Raw genomic sequence first — 15494 nt, 5'->3', positions numbered from 1 at the left:
CAAGTAAACAATCAACAATAAACAAACCCTTCTGCCTATCCCAGTGGATCCTCGCTTGGCGATGACGCGCCCCTTTCTGGGCAGGGGATAAATCGGCCGATCCCACTTAGGGGTCTTCATAGGGGTCTCAGGGCCAGTCAGATTCTAGAATCCCGGGGTGAATTGATATCCTCCATTGGCTGAAATACTGTGTTATGCTCCACCACACTCTCGGCTCACTTTTTCTATACTTAGGCTGAGACAGGCGCCTCACAAATGTACCCAATCACATGTGTCTGTTTGATTCAAAGTGTTTCTGAAACCATGGGAATGCATCAAAATATTAATAAAATTGACATTAGAGCATTGACTGACTGCACATGTTACAAGTATGAAAATCAGAATAAGGGCCCAACTCTCCATATGGAAACTTCAACCAGATCGACAGACGACGATCACGAGAGATCCCCTTGAAATGGCCTCATACTGTTTCAGTACTTCCCATCTTTTTGCGATATCCCAGCAATGACTTGAAATCCATCCATAAGCCCGATGAAATCCCATGCAATGCCCCCCAACTCTCGACAACGGGCCACACAACACAAATTAAGACACTCATCCAGATCCAGATGAAGGAAACAACAACCCAGCCAGTAAAAAATGACTTGCTATAAATGTAACTGCTGCCAAACAATGCAAACGGTACTAATATCACCGCGCCGAAGAAGAACACTCCGTTAGCAGTCAACGCGATTCGTTCGCCTCGCTTGACAAGAACGGGATCCATTGGTTCCACGTCATGAGACTCGAGATAGTCGACAAGCTCATTCCTAGTGGCCGGAGCAGGTGAGACAACCTCGCTCGAGATCGGAGGTGGGGTCATCTTTTCATCGATCGAGGGTGTTTGATCTTTGTCTGCAGCCTGTCCAGCGCCAGTTTCAGATGAAGGATTTTCTTCCTTAACAGGGACCGCAACACCAGCAAGAGCTTGAGCATTTGGATCGGCGTGTTTTCCGGGGAATGCAAATGTCAGGACCACGGCCATGATAAATCCAACACCAAACGAAGCCAGATTCCCGGCTAGAGCGTTTGTCGTGTCACCCGTCGTCGCGACATTAATTGTCCCTGACCGTTTATAGGCTGTCACGAACCACACTGTAATACCGCAGATGAATCCAATCCATGGTGCTGCGACGGCTGCGACCGTTGACATTGGTTCCCAGAGTAGAATCATTCCGACGGGCAATGCCGCGCCACCGACTATCACTCCCAGAACGGTGAGGACCCATGTTAAGCTGATGCCGGCTGCGTTGAGGATGCAGCAGAATACGGCCAGGACGATGGCGTAGAGCACGATCCCCCAATGGCTGACTCGGACTAGTGCCTCGGAGCTAGTGTTGGGGCGGAAGTAGGTTTTGTAGACGTCGAATGTCAAGAGAGAAGAGACGGCAATCAACTCGGCGGATGTAGAGCTGGTGACGGCCATGAAGAGGAGGATTAGCATCAAGACTGCCCCTCCCTTGCCCAGCAATGCAATTGCTGTTGCCGGTGCCGAGAGTCCTGATTCGACTTGGGCGGTTGTTAATGCGTTTGGATAAGTTGGGAAACGAGGATCGCCAGTGAGAGCAGCGCATCCAAGGCCCATAATCGTCGCAAAGCCGAAGGGAATTCCTAAACCCTCACATGTCAGCATAACTTGCCTATACCCATCTGAGATAGTTCTAGAAGCAACACACCGTACCAAGCAAGTCCACCAAAGATATAAGCCTTGACTGAAGTCTCTGGCTTGGAAGCAATAGCCCGCTGCCAATAAGCCTGATCAAGCCAAACAGTAGTAAAACTCGAAACAAAAAGATCAAAAGCAAAAATCAACCCGCCAACAGAGCGAAAAGTCAAATAAGAACCCCCAACATTGCGATCAATAGGCATCTTCTCCGACGCCTCCTGCAACAACTCATACAACTTCGCCGGACTCCCAACAAGATCACTGGTCGTAATAGTCAAAAACCCAAAAACCAAAATAGCCACGAACAGAATAACAGTATGCGTATAATCCGCAATAAAAGTAGACCTCAACCCACCAGCAATAACATAAGCAGCAACAACCGCAGGAATCAAAAAAGTAGCAGCATAAACATTCATCCCAGTAAGCGCATCAACAACCTGCGCCCCACCAAGAACAAGGCAAGCCCCAACAAGCATATTAGTCGCAAGCCCATGATAAAGATACGTAACATGCGCAACCTTCCCATGTCTAGCCAAAACAATCTCAGGCATGGTATGAGCGCCAGGCGCCTTGGATTTAATTTTGATAGCGATGAGCCCGAACATGAGGATTTGCAGCGTGCCCATGGCGCCGTACCACATCGGGCCGCAGACGCCGTAGTTGTAGGCGAATGTCGAGCTGGTCAGGAGTGTTGCGGACCATGTCCAGGAGGAAACGATGCCTGCGCTTATTAGGCCTGGTTTAACGGAGCGTGAGGCTGTGTTGAATTCTTCTGCGGAGTGGGTTGAAAAGGTTGTATATCTGTTCTGCAGCCAGGTTAGGCCTAGCATGAATAGGGCGAAGATTCCGCCTATTCCTATTACTATGCCATAGCCTGCTCCCGCGGGGAGGACTTGGAGTTCGGAGCCCATTTTGTTGTTGTTTCCCTTTTGGGTTGGCTGTGTGGTTGGTGAGGGAGTGTTCTGTCGGGGTCAAATCGGCAGGGGTGTTGTTTTGTGCCATTGTTTATATAGTCTCTTATCGAAGTGAGAAGGAGCAAGTTGTATACTCCTCCTCATTCATTTGGATGTGATCGCCGTGATAGCAGGTTACCCCAAATGATAAACTTATCATCGTTGGGGTCATTTGGAGACGATAAGCAGGGATGGAGTCACGAATTAGAGAACTCTTCACATCTCCAGGGCTGGAGATAAGCTATAGGCCCGTCTGTGCATGATTTTTGTAGTGTATCCCCGCATCTGTAGGGTAAGCTGCTCCAAATGCTACGGGGAATATCGGCAGGGTAATCGGACAGAACAGCGAAATAAGCATCCACGTCTTCTTTAGACTATATACAAAGGCTTGGGTAGTTCTCCGAATGAAATATCGGGCCAATCGATGCCTCATCTTAATCAGTGCGTCGCTTCTCCAATTTATTTGTTCCATGTGCCCAGTCCAGGAGTCCTACGGACCCGTAGTTTAAATTGAACTTCTCGTGGTGCAGGTCGTGCATCTTGGCTTTGTTGTGAAAGAAATCGTACCCACTGTGTACGGTGACGGTATTGAAGAGCTCCCATGCTAGGAATATCCAAAATGTCAGGATATGGCTGTGGAGCAATTGTGGTGGTAGGGAGATGGGCAATGCATTGGCGAAGATTTGTTCGAGCGGGTGCGCAAATTGAGCCGCGAGGGCGATGGGTGCCGTGAAACGGTGATGCTTCTTGTGGATGCGAACGTAGAGGTATGGGATATGTAGCAGTCGATGGCTGTAATAGAACAACGCCTCGCGCATTAACAGGCTGAGGACGACGTCGCGCGCGAGCTCAAGTGTGCTTGGAAATGTTGCTTCGACACGGTACGAGGACGTTGTGCCAGCTTGGCTGGATACGTATAGTAGTCCTATATGGAGCACAGAAGATAAGATTTGGTTCTGTGCCACAACGCGGAAGCAGCGAAGTATCTCGCGCCGTGTCGGTTGCTTGGGCGCCGGTTGGATCTTGTGACGCTCTGAGAAGGACGGCGCAATTACGTCCAGGAATAGGTAGCACAGGGATGGTATCCAGAATGCTAAGACTTGGACCAACAGTGTGCCCACGAACTCGATTTTCTGGGGCGAGTAGCTGTTCACAATGTGGACCCAGAAAGCCGAGGCTTGTGGCAGCAACTGGTCCATTGAAGAGTGGGGTGTCTCCATGGCGGACTGCAGATATGGTTGGCCTCAAATTCGAGACGTAAGAGCTTGGATCGGAGATCAGATCTGAGGGCAGATTCTGCAGGGTCTGGCGATTTATATTTTCCCCAGAATCTGCTCAGCTGCCCCCGCAGTGGCTGTGGCTCGGCTACCGGTTCCATCCATGTGAACGCCGAAAACTTCGGGAATTTTTGACCTGTGATCGTCGATCGGATGATGAGTATACATCTATGCATGAATCGAAGTATAAGCCGAATGTGAGCAAAGCATAGTCAGTGACGAAGACAATCCCGTTAACGGGCCGGAAACGGGACGAATGCAATCAATATGAAGGCACACTTGTCGCCTCACATTTTCTTGTCTTTTGCTTATAAACTATTCTTAACACCCATTCTTGAAACCTACATCTCAAAGGTAAGCATCGAAAAAGCGTAGATAGTTAGTTATATCGACCAACTAATCCCGACCAAGATGATGAGCTACATTGAATACAGCCTAAGTTGGCTCTTCGCCAACGCCAAAGGCCGCGATGTCAAACTCTTTTCCAAAGGCCCAGCATTTACTAAATTCCCCAGACCAACAATCCTTGTCGAATGTGAAGAAGTAGGCCCATCAGGGTCGCACCTTGACGTGGAGCACTCGGCAGACGGAGCGGGTCGTTTCCCGACGCTGAACTGGCCAACGGCATCACCCGAGATTAAACAGTATCTCCTCATCAACGAGGATCCTGATGCGCCATTGCCTAATCCAATCATCCACGGTATTTACTATGGAATCCCCGCAATGACGACAACAATTTCCGTCCATGATATCGAGGCTACCACAGAAGAAGGGACTCTAAAAGGCGGATTCCGGTATGGAAAGAATCGCAGGGGAAATGTCTATATCCCACCTCGGCCATTGCTCGGCCATGGACCCCATCGGTACTTTTTCACCCTGGTCGCTCTTGCCGAGCCAGTCGATCCTGGCAGGTTGAGTTTGCTGCCTACAGTCGAGGAGATGGCACGGGAGATCGATGGGAAGGTTGTCGGATGGGGTGAGTGGGTTGGTATTTATGAGAGAAAGTGGAATTGATTTTCAATTTTGTTGGGGTTTGCTCTTGGTCTTGGAGGGGCTACAGGCGTTCTTTTGTGATTCCCTTCCTGGCGTTGTTCATCACACGTTGCGCACTAAGTATGACCCTCGGTGCATTCATATCCATGCTAGAGGCGCATGATGTTCTTGTTGACTTTCGTGGCATGTGCTCATCTTTCTCTCGCCTATTAATTCACAATTGAACCTCTTCTTATTGTTGTCGTACTAGCTTTGGCATGAGAAGGTCACTTTACGCATTCTACGGTGTTCATCTAAGCGTGAACACCTGCTTACCAGTAGGTCGCGATATCTGTCGTGTGGCACTCAGGTATGACTTGGTATAAATTACATGCATAAGAGGTACAGTAAAACCATGTGTGTTTCAGTCCAACCAAGAATATCGATCATAACAGTGGGGAATGACAGGGTTTGACAAAAAATATCCCGACAAGAATGCTTCACCTGAAAAAAAAAGTATTTAGTGTCTAAACTGCTGTGAATACGCACAGGTAGTTGTATCCAGGGGAAAATGCTTCAGATCCCAGATGATACCATTGGTCACTTGGTACAACTTCATGAGATCAATTGAACCTTCGTACGAGACACACTGCAATTACCAAAAATATTAAGGACGAGAGCAAATCAGAGGTCGAGAACTAGGTGTAAATAATGATTTTGACAATGTCTACCCTGAAAATCTCATCCTACAGCGCCTATCACTCAACACATAGATCATCCGACACTCATTCAAATACAAACCAGTATTCTCCCGCACGTGCAATATTTGATATGTTAATCAATTGCAATACTTCTATCACCAAGTAGAAACATACCAAATGAAACCCCAATCACACACCAACCCCTGACCAAAATGCCGCCAAGCACGTAGCTTAACACCCTAATGCATCCAAGCCAAGACCGTTACTGCACAAGAAGTCCAGGGCCAGACTTCACGACAAATAAAACGAAAATCGCACTCCCAATCAACAGCAGGGCAATTGTTTAGAATTTCCACTATCGAGCATTAGATCCCTGTTGCTGCATACCGGACATTTATAGTTCACGCCACTACGATCCCTGCGTGGTGACAGCTCACACCCGCACAGGACCAGAGCCCACTTGGTTCGTATTGTTCCTGGTTTCCGGTGATCTTCTGGCTTTGGGTTGGTGGGATCGATGCTTGAACCTTGGGTTTGTATCCATTTACTTACAGATCATACAAGGGATACGCAGGTTTTTTTGTGTTTTTGGGTCCGGGGGTCGGGGACTATAAAGGTTGGGTTGGGCCTGGAAATGTAATGCTGTAGGCTGGAAGATTTCAGAGATTGGTTTTGGGTTGTGGGATTGTCAATTGACGATTTGAAAGTATGGTTGCTTTTTCTTCTTTGCTTTTGGCTCTTGGGGCGGGATCTGTTGGTGCTTCTGTATTGCCGGATCTTGGGTTTGAGTGGTGTGGTCCGAATATTCAAGCTTCCCGGAAAGAATGGTTTGTTTAGCTAGATTTTCATGTGTCATTACGGGGTTTCTGACATCGAATAGGGGCGAGTTGACTCCTGCCGAGCGAATTGAGTATACAGACGCCGTGCTGTGTATGCAAACGCAGCCTCAGCATCTCCCGAGAGAGGAGTTCCCCGGGGTTCGGAATCGGTTCGACGATTTTGTGGCGTATGTTAGCCCGACTTTATACTTCCCCCTTGCGTACTGACATGATCTAGAACTCATATCAACTACACCCTCAATGTCCATTACAGCGGTTTGTTTCTGCCATGGCACCGACACTTCCTCTGGCTCTGGGAGACCGCGCTACAAGACGAATGCGGATACAATGGACAACTCCCGTAGGTCACTCCGTCCATCCAACCCAGCCAAGCTAACAGCACCAGTTACTGGAACTGGCCCTATTGGGCTGACAATCTCGCTGCCAGTCCCCTCTTCGACTGCAGCGACAGCTCCCTCTCTGGCGACGGCGAATACAACCCCGACGAACAAAGCATCCAAGGCGGCAGCGTAACCCTACCAAGGGGCAGCGGCGGCGGCTGTGTCCGCTGCGGGCCCTTCAAAAACATGGAACTCCACCTGGGACCCTTTTCACGGAATATAGCCTCGTTCACCGAAATCCCAGCTCCAGGCTTCGAGTACAACCCCCGATGCTTCAACAGAAGTCTGAACAACTTCGTAAGTACCAACTACAACAATGAGACTATCGTCGATAGACTGCTCGCCTCGACCGATATCATTGACTTCCAGACTGTGATGGACCACTGGCCCGCCAACGCCGAAGGAGTTCTTGGCGTCCATGGCGGCGGCCATTTCAGTCTGGGCTCATCGCTGCAAGATCTTTTCGCTTCGCCGCAGGATCCGGCTTTCATGTTGCATCATGGCATGATCGATCGATTGTGGGGTCAATGGCAGGCTCGGGATGAACGGCATCGCAGGTTCGCTCTAAATGGCACTAGTACCATCCTCAACCCGCCCGATGGGATTCCGGTAACTCTGGATACGAACATGGAGTTTGGAGTTCTTGATCAGCCGCGATCGGTTCGTGATGCTATGAACCCGACCAGAGCCGGTTATTGTTATTCGTATACTTGAGCCCACAATAGGGGAACCCGATTCGGCATCGGTACGAAGCGCGAGTAACTTTTGTACATTAATGAAGATAGCCATACATAGTTCCGAGGACATAATTGAGTCAAGCCCCTTAAAAAGTCAATCAAATCAATAGTTGACGACATGACTTCTATTTCTATTCTTGTGCTATTTTCAGTGAGACCAGGCCAATGGGGCTTGTGGATCCCCGATACGACGAACAGTTGCCTCAAGGTTTTCTGCGCAACAGGCTGCATGTAACGCCTTATTATGCACTTACTCGGGGGGTACATGCAATATCAGTTGAATAGTTGTGTGTCAACGGTGTGCCAAGTGACAATAGAATCGGTCGATCCGAGACAACTCAACAGAAGTTCCATGGAAGCTAAAAAAGCCCACTCCGAACGCTAAGTGTTTATCACTAGTGAAAAAGCCGAAAACAAGAAATCAAGGCGCATCATTTTGCTCCTCAGTTTTCGTTCCTGCTTAATCGGGACTTCAAATCTTTGTTTATCTTTTCACCTCTCTTCTCTTCTCTTCTTCTCTTCTTCTCTTCTTTTCTCTTCCTGTCTTCATCTCTCCCATCTCATCGCCACCCAATCTCTAAATCTCCAATCTGCTTATCAGTCATGTTGCGCTTCAACTTTTTGCAATTCTTCTTCGTGACGCTGCTCGTCCTGTCTGCTGTTTTTGCAGCTGACCAGCTCGAGGACGTCACTCCTCGTGAGTCCCTCCAGGAAGCGCTTGCCGACATCAAGGCCACCTCGTTCCACGATGCTCTGCATGCTCTCTCCGCCAAGTTTCGCCATGGAATTTTCCCGACTGACTTCCATGCCGCTGAGGCGCTTCAAGACGAAGAACCTGCCATTGCCACTCTGATCCGTCTTGCCAAGCGTCAGGCCAATACTACTGCCAGTCCTGACACTACCACCTCTGTTGCTGCTGTGACCACCAGCCAGGCAGTCGAGCCCACCACTTCGGAGGCCAACCCCACCACTTCGGCTTCTACCGCTGAGCCCACTACTAGTGCCGACAACATTACCAGCGCCGCGCCCACCACTAGTGCTGAGCCTACCACCACTGCTGAGCCAACCACATCGGCCAGCTCCAGCTCCAGCACTACTCATTCGTCCTCCAGCGACACCACCACTGCTGAGCCGACTACCACTGCTGAGCCAACCACATCGGCCAGCTCCAGCTCCAGCACTACCCACTCGACCACTACCAGTGTTCCATCCACTCTGACGACTGCCACCAGCACTTCGTCCAGCTCCAGCTCTTCTTCCACCACTACCAGCCATGGTACCACCACCACTCACACTACCCAGAACACCAGCTCTTACACCTCCACCTACAAGAGCACCACTACCATGCCCAATGGAAGTGTGAGCACCATCACCTCCATCACCGTCATCCACCCTACTGCAACCGGTTCCTCAGAAGGCAGCGGCAGCACCGGCCGCCCTGGTCTGCAGACCGGTGGTGCCTCCCTGTCCGCCGGTCTGACTCGTGAGATGATCACAATCATCGGTGGTGCCATCATGGTCGCCATGGTCCTGTAATTGTCCTTATTTGAACTTATTGCGCCATTTGCATCTTTTATTCATTTCACCGGCGTTCTTCAGCAACATCGCATCGGCTCTGCATTTCTTATGACAATTGTCATCCAACCATTCATTAGCACGACCCGTTACGACTTACCACGTCTCTCCTTTACCTTTTTTACAAGCGTTTTCAATGGGCGGCGTCAATTTCAGCCATGGGGCATCTGGTTCCTGATGTGGGACATTTACAGCGAACAGCACACGCTAATATTTCATGTGACTAGTCTTTAGCCATCTTCACTGAAGATAATGCGAAAAGTGCTTCAGTATATTATCCCTGTAGTTATAGATGTATAGGTGAAACATCGGAAGTATATAAGATGTAGATGATCGGAATGTGCAGAGGGGTATGGTATGCGCAATCAATCCAACCAAGAGGAAGCCAACAAACAAGAAAGAACAAGAAATCACATCATCCATAATATAATCAAATCCCCATCAACCCCATAGATATCATCACCGTCCAAGATTGCCAGCCCCCTTCCACCTCTCCTCCCCAGTCCAATATCTCACAACACTCTCCCAAGCTGCAAGATCCCCATCCCTCAACAAAGCAGCAACATCAACATTCAACGGCGAATCAGGTTGTGGGTCCGTCAATAATTGCTGGATCGCTGTCAACGTCGTCGAAAGTGTATACACCGGACTCCAATGCTCCGTCGTCAAGAGCGTCAGGCAAATCTCGCCCGTGCTGAATGAGATGTTTGGGTGCGATATGCGTGTCGTGAAGTGGATTGTCGGTGGGGAGAGGGGATAGTTTGGTGGAATTGAGATTCGGAGGTGCCAGAGCCCATCTGACGTTTGTTAGTTGAGGCGCGAGTTGCGGTCGGGAGAGGAGAGGGGGTGGAATGGAATGAAATATGGCAATCGATAGCGAGTAGGACTTGGGGACAGGTTGAGGATTGAAGATCGAATGCGACTCACCTTCATACGGCGTCCCATTGACACCCTTCAACACGGCTTCCCAGCGTAGTAAGTCCTCATCATCGACAGGGCCGAGGTGGAGAAGCGCCTCGTTGGGGGATTTGCTGTAATCCTTCAACTCGCGAATGAGTCGTTGTGTCGTGTTACTCGATGGCCCTGACATGGTGAATGGACAGGTCTGTATGAGGAGTGTAGAGTCAAGACTGAGAGAAGACCGGAGTTGGAGTTGAGCCGGTCTGCGGCCGAGGCTGGGGTTCCCCAATTGCTAATCCACTCCATGTGAATTACCCTCGATCATCGCTTCTCTGTCATTCCCATCATTCTCTCGTCTTTCTTTGTTTTTGACAATGCGCACTTCTCGTGCTTCTAAGGATACGGCGAAAGTCCTACAAGCCCTTTCGCCCCCTGCGCGACGCCAGACGCGTGCTTCTGACCGAAATGTCAGTGCCTTGAGCGCTTTTGCCTACAATGGCAATCCGACTGCCAATGCGCCTACTATCCCTTCCGTCAAGTCCGAATCTACGTCCGGCCCGCCTAGTCTCTCTGTCGCTCGCAGTGACGATGAATCTTCCCTCTCCTCGGTTGATACAGCGGATATCGAAGACCTCCTTGAACCGCCTTCGAAACGTCGGAAGCGCAATACAAGCCCTGACACCGCACGGGTTATAAAGAAGAGTCCTCGGACATCTCGCAAGGCTGCTATAAAGGATGAGCCTGATCAGAAACCCGTGCCGAAACCGAAAGCGCGACGAATGCCGGCTAGGAAAATTCGAGATGCCGATGGTTCGGTCAAGGTTGAGCCACCGTCCAATTGGGAGATAATGTATGATACCGTTAAGAAGATGAGAGAGGATAACCCCACTGCGCCGGTCGATACGATGGGTTGCGCGGAGTTATACTGGCGCGCGTCCGCGCCGCAGGACCGTCGATTCCAGACTCTCATTGCGCTGATGCTGTCCTCTCAAACGAAGGATACTGTTACTGCGGTTGCGATGCAACGACTACACACAGAGCTGGGGCCGGAGTCGGATGCTACCTGTCCAGAATTGAAGGAGGAAGAAGCGGAAGAAGAAGTCAAGATCAAACTCGAAGACAACGCCGACACAACCACAGACACAAAACAACTATCAACATCAGCAAAAGACAGCACACTAAAACTAACCAACATCCTTGCGGTCTCGCCAGAAAGACTAAACGAACTAATCCGCACAGTGGGCTTCCACAACAACAAGACAAAGTACATCAAAGCAACTGCCCTCCTCCTCCGCGACAACCACGACGGCGATATCCCATCAACACCGGAAGGGCTCATGGCCCTCCCCGGCGTCGGCCCCAAGATGGCTTACCTGTGTCTCAGTGCTGCGTGGGGCAAACACGAGGGTATAGGTGTTGACGTGCATGTCCACCGCATCACCAATCTTTGGGGGTGGAATAAGACGAAAACGCCCGAGGAGACGAGAATGGCGTTGCAGTCTTGGTTGCCGCATGAGAAGTGGCATGAGATTAACAAATTGCTTGTTGGGCTTGGGCAGACGGTTTGTTTGCCTGTTAAGCGTAGGTGTGGTGACTGCTATCTGTTTGGGAAGGGTCTTTGCATGAGTGAGGTCAAGGGATCTATTCCTACGGTTGGGGCTAAGAGGGAGGATGGGGATGAGCCGAAGGTTAAGATTGAGGCTGTTTAAACAATTTATGTACCTGGGAGGCATATCAAGCAACACTTTCCTGACGATAAACGTGGATGTGATAAGCATACTCTTCAATACCAACATATCATTTTTGTCCACGTGCATCCTTCCCTGCTACCATTTGATCATATGTTTGATGCCGTCTACAGCCCTGAATTTCTTCATTCGGACTAGCGTCCTTTCCGTCTATATATACGCTTCCTTCGCTCGTCTTTCTCTTGTCTTTTCTTTTCTCTTCTTCCATCATAGGATCTGCTGGGTGTCTACGATCATGAAGGCAGGCACCACAATGGTCACTTCATTCCGTTGTGGATCATTTGGTCAATGGTCTTCGGGCTGTTGGCGGCTTATTTTTTGGCACTCTCCCTTCGGGGGCTTTTTCATCAATCTTTGGGCCTGTGGCTCGAGCTTGGAGAAGAAGATTCTTTATTTACTCTGTTGTTGTATCTTTTGATGTTCATGGTCGTTATTTTTGTCAAGGATGTCATGACTACCACTTCACCTGGGGTTGTGTAGACATCGACCACAACTTCCCTTTGTACTCTGCTGGAATACATACGAGCATTGTTTTCTTGTTTACCAGGCCTACTTTGGACAAATGAAGTTATACTCACCCTCTTCAACAAAAATCGATCATCACCAGACAGTAAAATAACAATATAAACAAAAATTGTATACAGCTGACTAACACCAATGATATCATCGGACATAAGCTCTCCAAGCTTCACTATCCCCGTCCCTCATCACGTCCACCATAAAACACCTCCCACCAATAACCCACCACGACACTCGGGACAATCACTCATTAAAGTCCCAAATCGAATCTCACAAACCACAAACCCCTAACCCCCAACGATACCATCAACACAATCGACCCAAAGAATGCCACCAACGCCAATCCCAATCCCCCACTTCGCAGAAACCCAACTTGCCCTCCTCCTCTCCGAACATGAAGCAGAAGTCTCAACCTCAAAGCTAGCCAGCACAGCCGCCTCCGTCTCTCCCCAAACAAGACGAACCCTCCAAGCAACAGGCTCCGCCCTAACAGGGCTCGTCCTCTCGCAATGCCGGACCGGTATGGGCGGCCGCGTTGTTGGCGAGTTCACACCTGACCCGGCAATTACCTCTGAGGAGTCTCGGTCGTCGGATGGGACGCCTCGATTCTCGGCGCATGGATTGCGTGTTGGAGATGTTGTTAGGGTGAATGATGTTGCTGCTGGGGGGAAGAAGTGGAATGGGAAAGATGGTGGGAAGGAGAAGGAGAAGGATGGGAAGGGGGAGAAGGGTGGTCCGGAGGGTGTTGTTACTAGGACCAGTGAGCGGGCTGTTTGGATTGCCTTTGGGCAGCAGGGTGGTGGGGGGAGGTCGAAGGAGGAGGATGAGGCTGTTGAGGAGCTTTGGGGGAAGAAGTTGTGGGCGTATGTTCGCGTTCTGAATCTTTTGGTTGGATCTCGGATTTGGGTGGAGGTGCTGACTTTGTTGCAGGATTAAGCTTGCCAATGATGTTACTTATAGACGGTATGTGGGGGATTGAATATCACTTATGCTTGTGTGTCTGGGTATTGGGTACTGACTTCTACCAGGATGAGGCAGACGATGGAGAAGATTGTCAAGATGACGGATTCTGATTACTCGCATTTCATGCGTGTTGCTTTTGGACAGACAACCCCGCTACGACCAGACGAAGAAGCAGCTGGTCCTGTTGAATTCATTGATCCGACATTAAATGATTCTCAGAAGGATGCTATTCGGTTTGCGTTGGCGTCGCAGGACATCGCTCTCATTCATGGCCCACCCGGCACTGGAAAAACACATACTTTGATTGAGCTGATTATGCAGATGGTTCAGCGAAAGAAGCGCATTCTCGTGTGTGGCCCGTCCAACGTTTCTGTTGATAATATTGTCGAGCGCTTGGCTCCGAAGAAGGTCCCTGTTGTTCGAATTGGCCATCCAGCTCGTCTGCTTCCTTCTGTGCTTGAGCACTCGCTCGAGGTCCTCACTCAAACATCTGATGCTGGGGGTATTGTCAAAGATGTTCGGAAGGAGATTGATGAAAAGCAAGCTAGTATTCGCAAGACTCGCTCTGGTCGCGAGAGACGAGGGATCTACGATGATCTGAAGCAGCTCCGAAAGGAGTTCAGAGAGCGCGAATCTAAATGCGTGGACAACCTTGTCCGCGAGAGCAGCGTGGTCCTTGCGACTCTTCATGGAGCCGGGGGTCACCAGCTCAAGAATCAAAGGTTCGATGTTGTAATCATCGATGAAGTGAGTCAAGCATTGGAAGCCCAGTGTTGGATCTCGCTTCTAGGTGCAGAGAAGGTGGTTCTTGCAGGTGATCATCTGCAATTACCCCCCACTGTCAAATCCACGGGTCAGAAGTCCAAGGAAGCACAGTCCAAGGGCAAGACCGAGGATTCCGACAAGGAATTGTTGAAAGGCGTCTCCCTTGAACGAACCTTATTCGACCGTCTTCTAGCGCTACACGGTTCCGGCATCAAACGAATGTTGACTACACAATATCGAATGCATGAGAAGATCATGCGCTTCCCGTCCGACGAACTCTACGAGGGCAAGCTGATCGCCGGAGAAGCGGTCAAAGCCCGACTGTTGGTAGATCTGCCCTACGAGGTAGAAGGCACAGACGACACACAAGAACCGTTGGTTTTCTGGGACACGCAAGGTGGTGATTTCCCCGAAAAGGTGGAGGACGAAGAGATTGGCAAGAAAGGTTTGCTTGGCGACAGCAAGAGCAATGAGATGGAAGCGTTGGTTGTGGCACGACATGTGGATAATCTCGTTGATGCAGGCATCAGGCCCGAGAGCATTGCCGTTATCACCCCTTACAACGGCCAATTGGCTCTCCTCTCGCGCATACTACGTGAGAAATACCCAGGCATTGAATTGGGCAGCGTGGATGGATTCCAGGGCCGGGAGAAAGAAGCTGTCGTGGTAAGCCTAGTGCGCAGCAATGAGCAGCACGAAGTGGGCTTCCTCGGCGAGAAGCGACGATTGAACGGTGAGTCTGGTCATGTAGCACCTGCAGAGACCTCAAAAAGGAACTAACGATGATGCAGTGGCTATGACACGACCTAAGCGACATCTGTGTATCTGCGGAGATTCAGAGACGATCAGCCAGTAAGTATATGACCCTCAGTGCCTCATGCGCGCTGCGCCTTAAAGTTTGATATTTGATACTGATCGGCATCTGTACAGTGGAAGCAGCTTCCTCAAACACTGGATGGACTTCCTTGAGGAACACGCCGACCTGCGCTACCCCGACGCCAGCGACATCCTAGAATAGACCGGCTATTATGCCTCAAAAGGAGGGCCCTCCGCGTTCCAGAAACTCCCCACTTTAGATTTAGAGGTGATCGATTAGATGTGGCGCTATGCAAGGAAGAACATCCCCGTAGATCTCGCTTGAGTACCCGAAATCAGCTAGGGCTTAGCACACCGTCTCAACCCGAAACCACCGTGCGAGACAGGCAAAGCGAGGGATGTGTTTCGGCTGATGATTGGACTTCAGTCTCGAGTCAGTGAGATTGGGGGCCGTAGATCATTTCCGACTGATTGGCCCAGCACTTTCGCCTGAGAAGCAATACGGCCTCTCGTGCCACTTGGCTCGTGTAGGTCCTGAACAACAGTTGCCCGACTTGTCTGTGCGCGATGGCCATGGGTTTCAGACCGCAAAACATGAAGCCGAGTCAGTTGTGCCTTGGCCGGGCGGGTCTTTTCTCCTCCTA

At 50.1% G+C, this 15494-nt stretch overlaps 8 protein-coding genes across 8 annotated transcripts; 5 read left to right on the top strand and 3 right to left on the bottom strand.

Moving 5' to 3' along the window:
- Positions 1-460: 460 nt before the first annotated feature.
- On the bottom strand, positions 461-2616 carry N7508_005031 (sodium:solute symporter family protein; the record flags this gene model as incomplete). Its single annotated transcript, XM_058463097.1, has 2 exons — positions 461-1650; positions 1716-2616. 2 exons carry the CDS (start codon positions 2614-2616, stop codon positions 461-463), a joined length of 2091 nt encoding a protein of 696 aa, XP_058319575.1.
- A 476-nt stretch (positions 2617-3092) lies between these two features.
- N7508_005030 (sterol desaturase family protein) lies at positions 3093-3878 on the bottom strand (the record flags this gene model as incomplete). Its single annotated transcript, XM_058463096.1, has 1 exon — positions 3093-3878. The coding sequence occupies one exon, from the start codon at positions 3876-3878 to the stop codon at positions 3093-3095; it is 786 nt and encodes a 261-aa protein (XP_058319574.1).
- Positions 3879-4346: 468 nt separating this feature from the next.
- Positions 4347-4949, top strand: N7508_005029 (YbhB/YbcL family Raf kinase inhibitor-like protein; the record flags this gene model as incomplete). Its single annotated transcript, XM_058463095.1, has 1 exon — positions 4347-4949. The coding sequence occupies one exon, from the start codon at positions 4347-4349 to the stop codon at positions 4947-4949; it is 603 nt and encodes a 200-aa protein (XP_058319573.1).
- Positions 4950-6316: 1367 nt separating this feature from the next.
- Positions 6317-7541, top strand: N7508_005028 (tyrosinase family protein; the record flags this gene model as incomplete). The annotated part of the gene is made up of 4 exons (XM_058463094.1): positions 6317-6435; positions 6489-6614; positions 6665-6787; positions 6833-7541. The coding sequence occupies 4 exons, from the start codon at positions 6317-6319 to the stop codon at positions 7539-7541; spliced, it is 1077 nt and encodes a 358-aa protein (XP_058319572.1).
- Positions 7542-8167: 626 nt separating this feature from the next.
- N7508_005027 (putative GPI anchored cell wall protein (Dan4)) lies at positions 8168-9100 on the top strand (the record flags this gene model as incomplete). Its single annotated transcript, XM_058463093.1, has 1 exon — positions 8168-9100. The coding sequence occupies one exon, from the start codon at positions 8168-8170 to the stop codon at positions 9098-9100; it is 933 nt and encodes a 310-aa protein (XP_058319571.1).
- Positions 9101-9722: 622 nt separating this feature from the next.
- pex4 (putative ubiquitin conjugating enzyme (UbcJ)) lies at positions 9723-10229 on the bottom strand (the record flags this gene model as incomplete). The annotated part of the gene is made up of 1 exon (XM_058463092.1): positions 9723-10229. The coding sequence occupies one exon, from the start codon at positions 10227-10229 to the stop codon at positions 9723-9725; it is 507 nt and encodes a 168-aa protein (XP_058319570.1).
- A 184-nt stretch (positions 10230-10413) lies between these two features.
- N7508_005025 (endonuclease III domain-containing protein) lies at positions 10414-11748 on the top strand (the record flags this gene model as incomplete). The annotated part of the gene is made up of 1 exon (XM_058463091.1): positions 10414-11748. One exon carries the CDS (start codon positions 10414-10416, stop codon positions 11746-11748), a length of 1335 nt encoding a protein of 444 aa, XP_058319569.1.
- An 885-nt stretch (positions 11749-12633) lies between these two features.
- Positions 12634-15052, top strand: N7508_005024 (putative DNA helicase; the record flags this gene model as incomplete). The annotated part of the gene is made up of 5 exons (XM_058463090.1): positions 12634-13169; positions 13237-13269; positions 13335-14767; positions 14826-14886; positions 14965-15052. 5 exons carry the CDS (start codon positions 12634-12636, stop codon positions 15050-15052), a joined length of 2151 nt encoding a protein of 716 aa, XP_058319568.1.
- Positions 15053-15494: the final 442 nt, after the last annotated feature.

Source organism: Penicillium antarcticum (genome assembly GCF_028974205.1).
Source record: "Penicillium antarcticum strain IBT 31339 chromosome Unknown utg000005l_segment0_segment0, whole genome shotgun sequence".
Lineage (NCBI taxonomy): Eukaryota > Fungi > Ascomycota > Eurotiomycetes > Eurotiales > Aspergillaceae > Penicillium > Penicillium antarcticum.
This window is presented reverse-complemented; position numbering and strand designations above follow the sequence as displayed.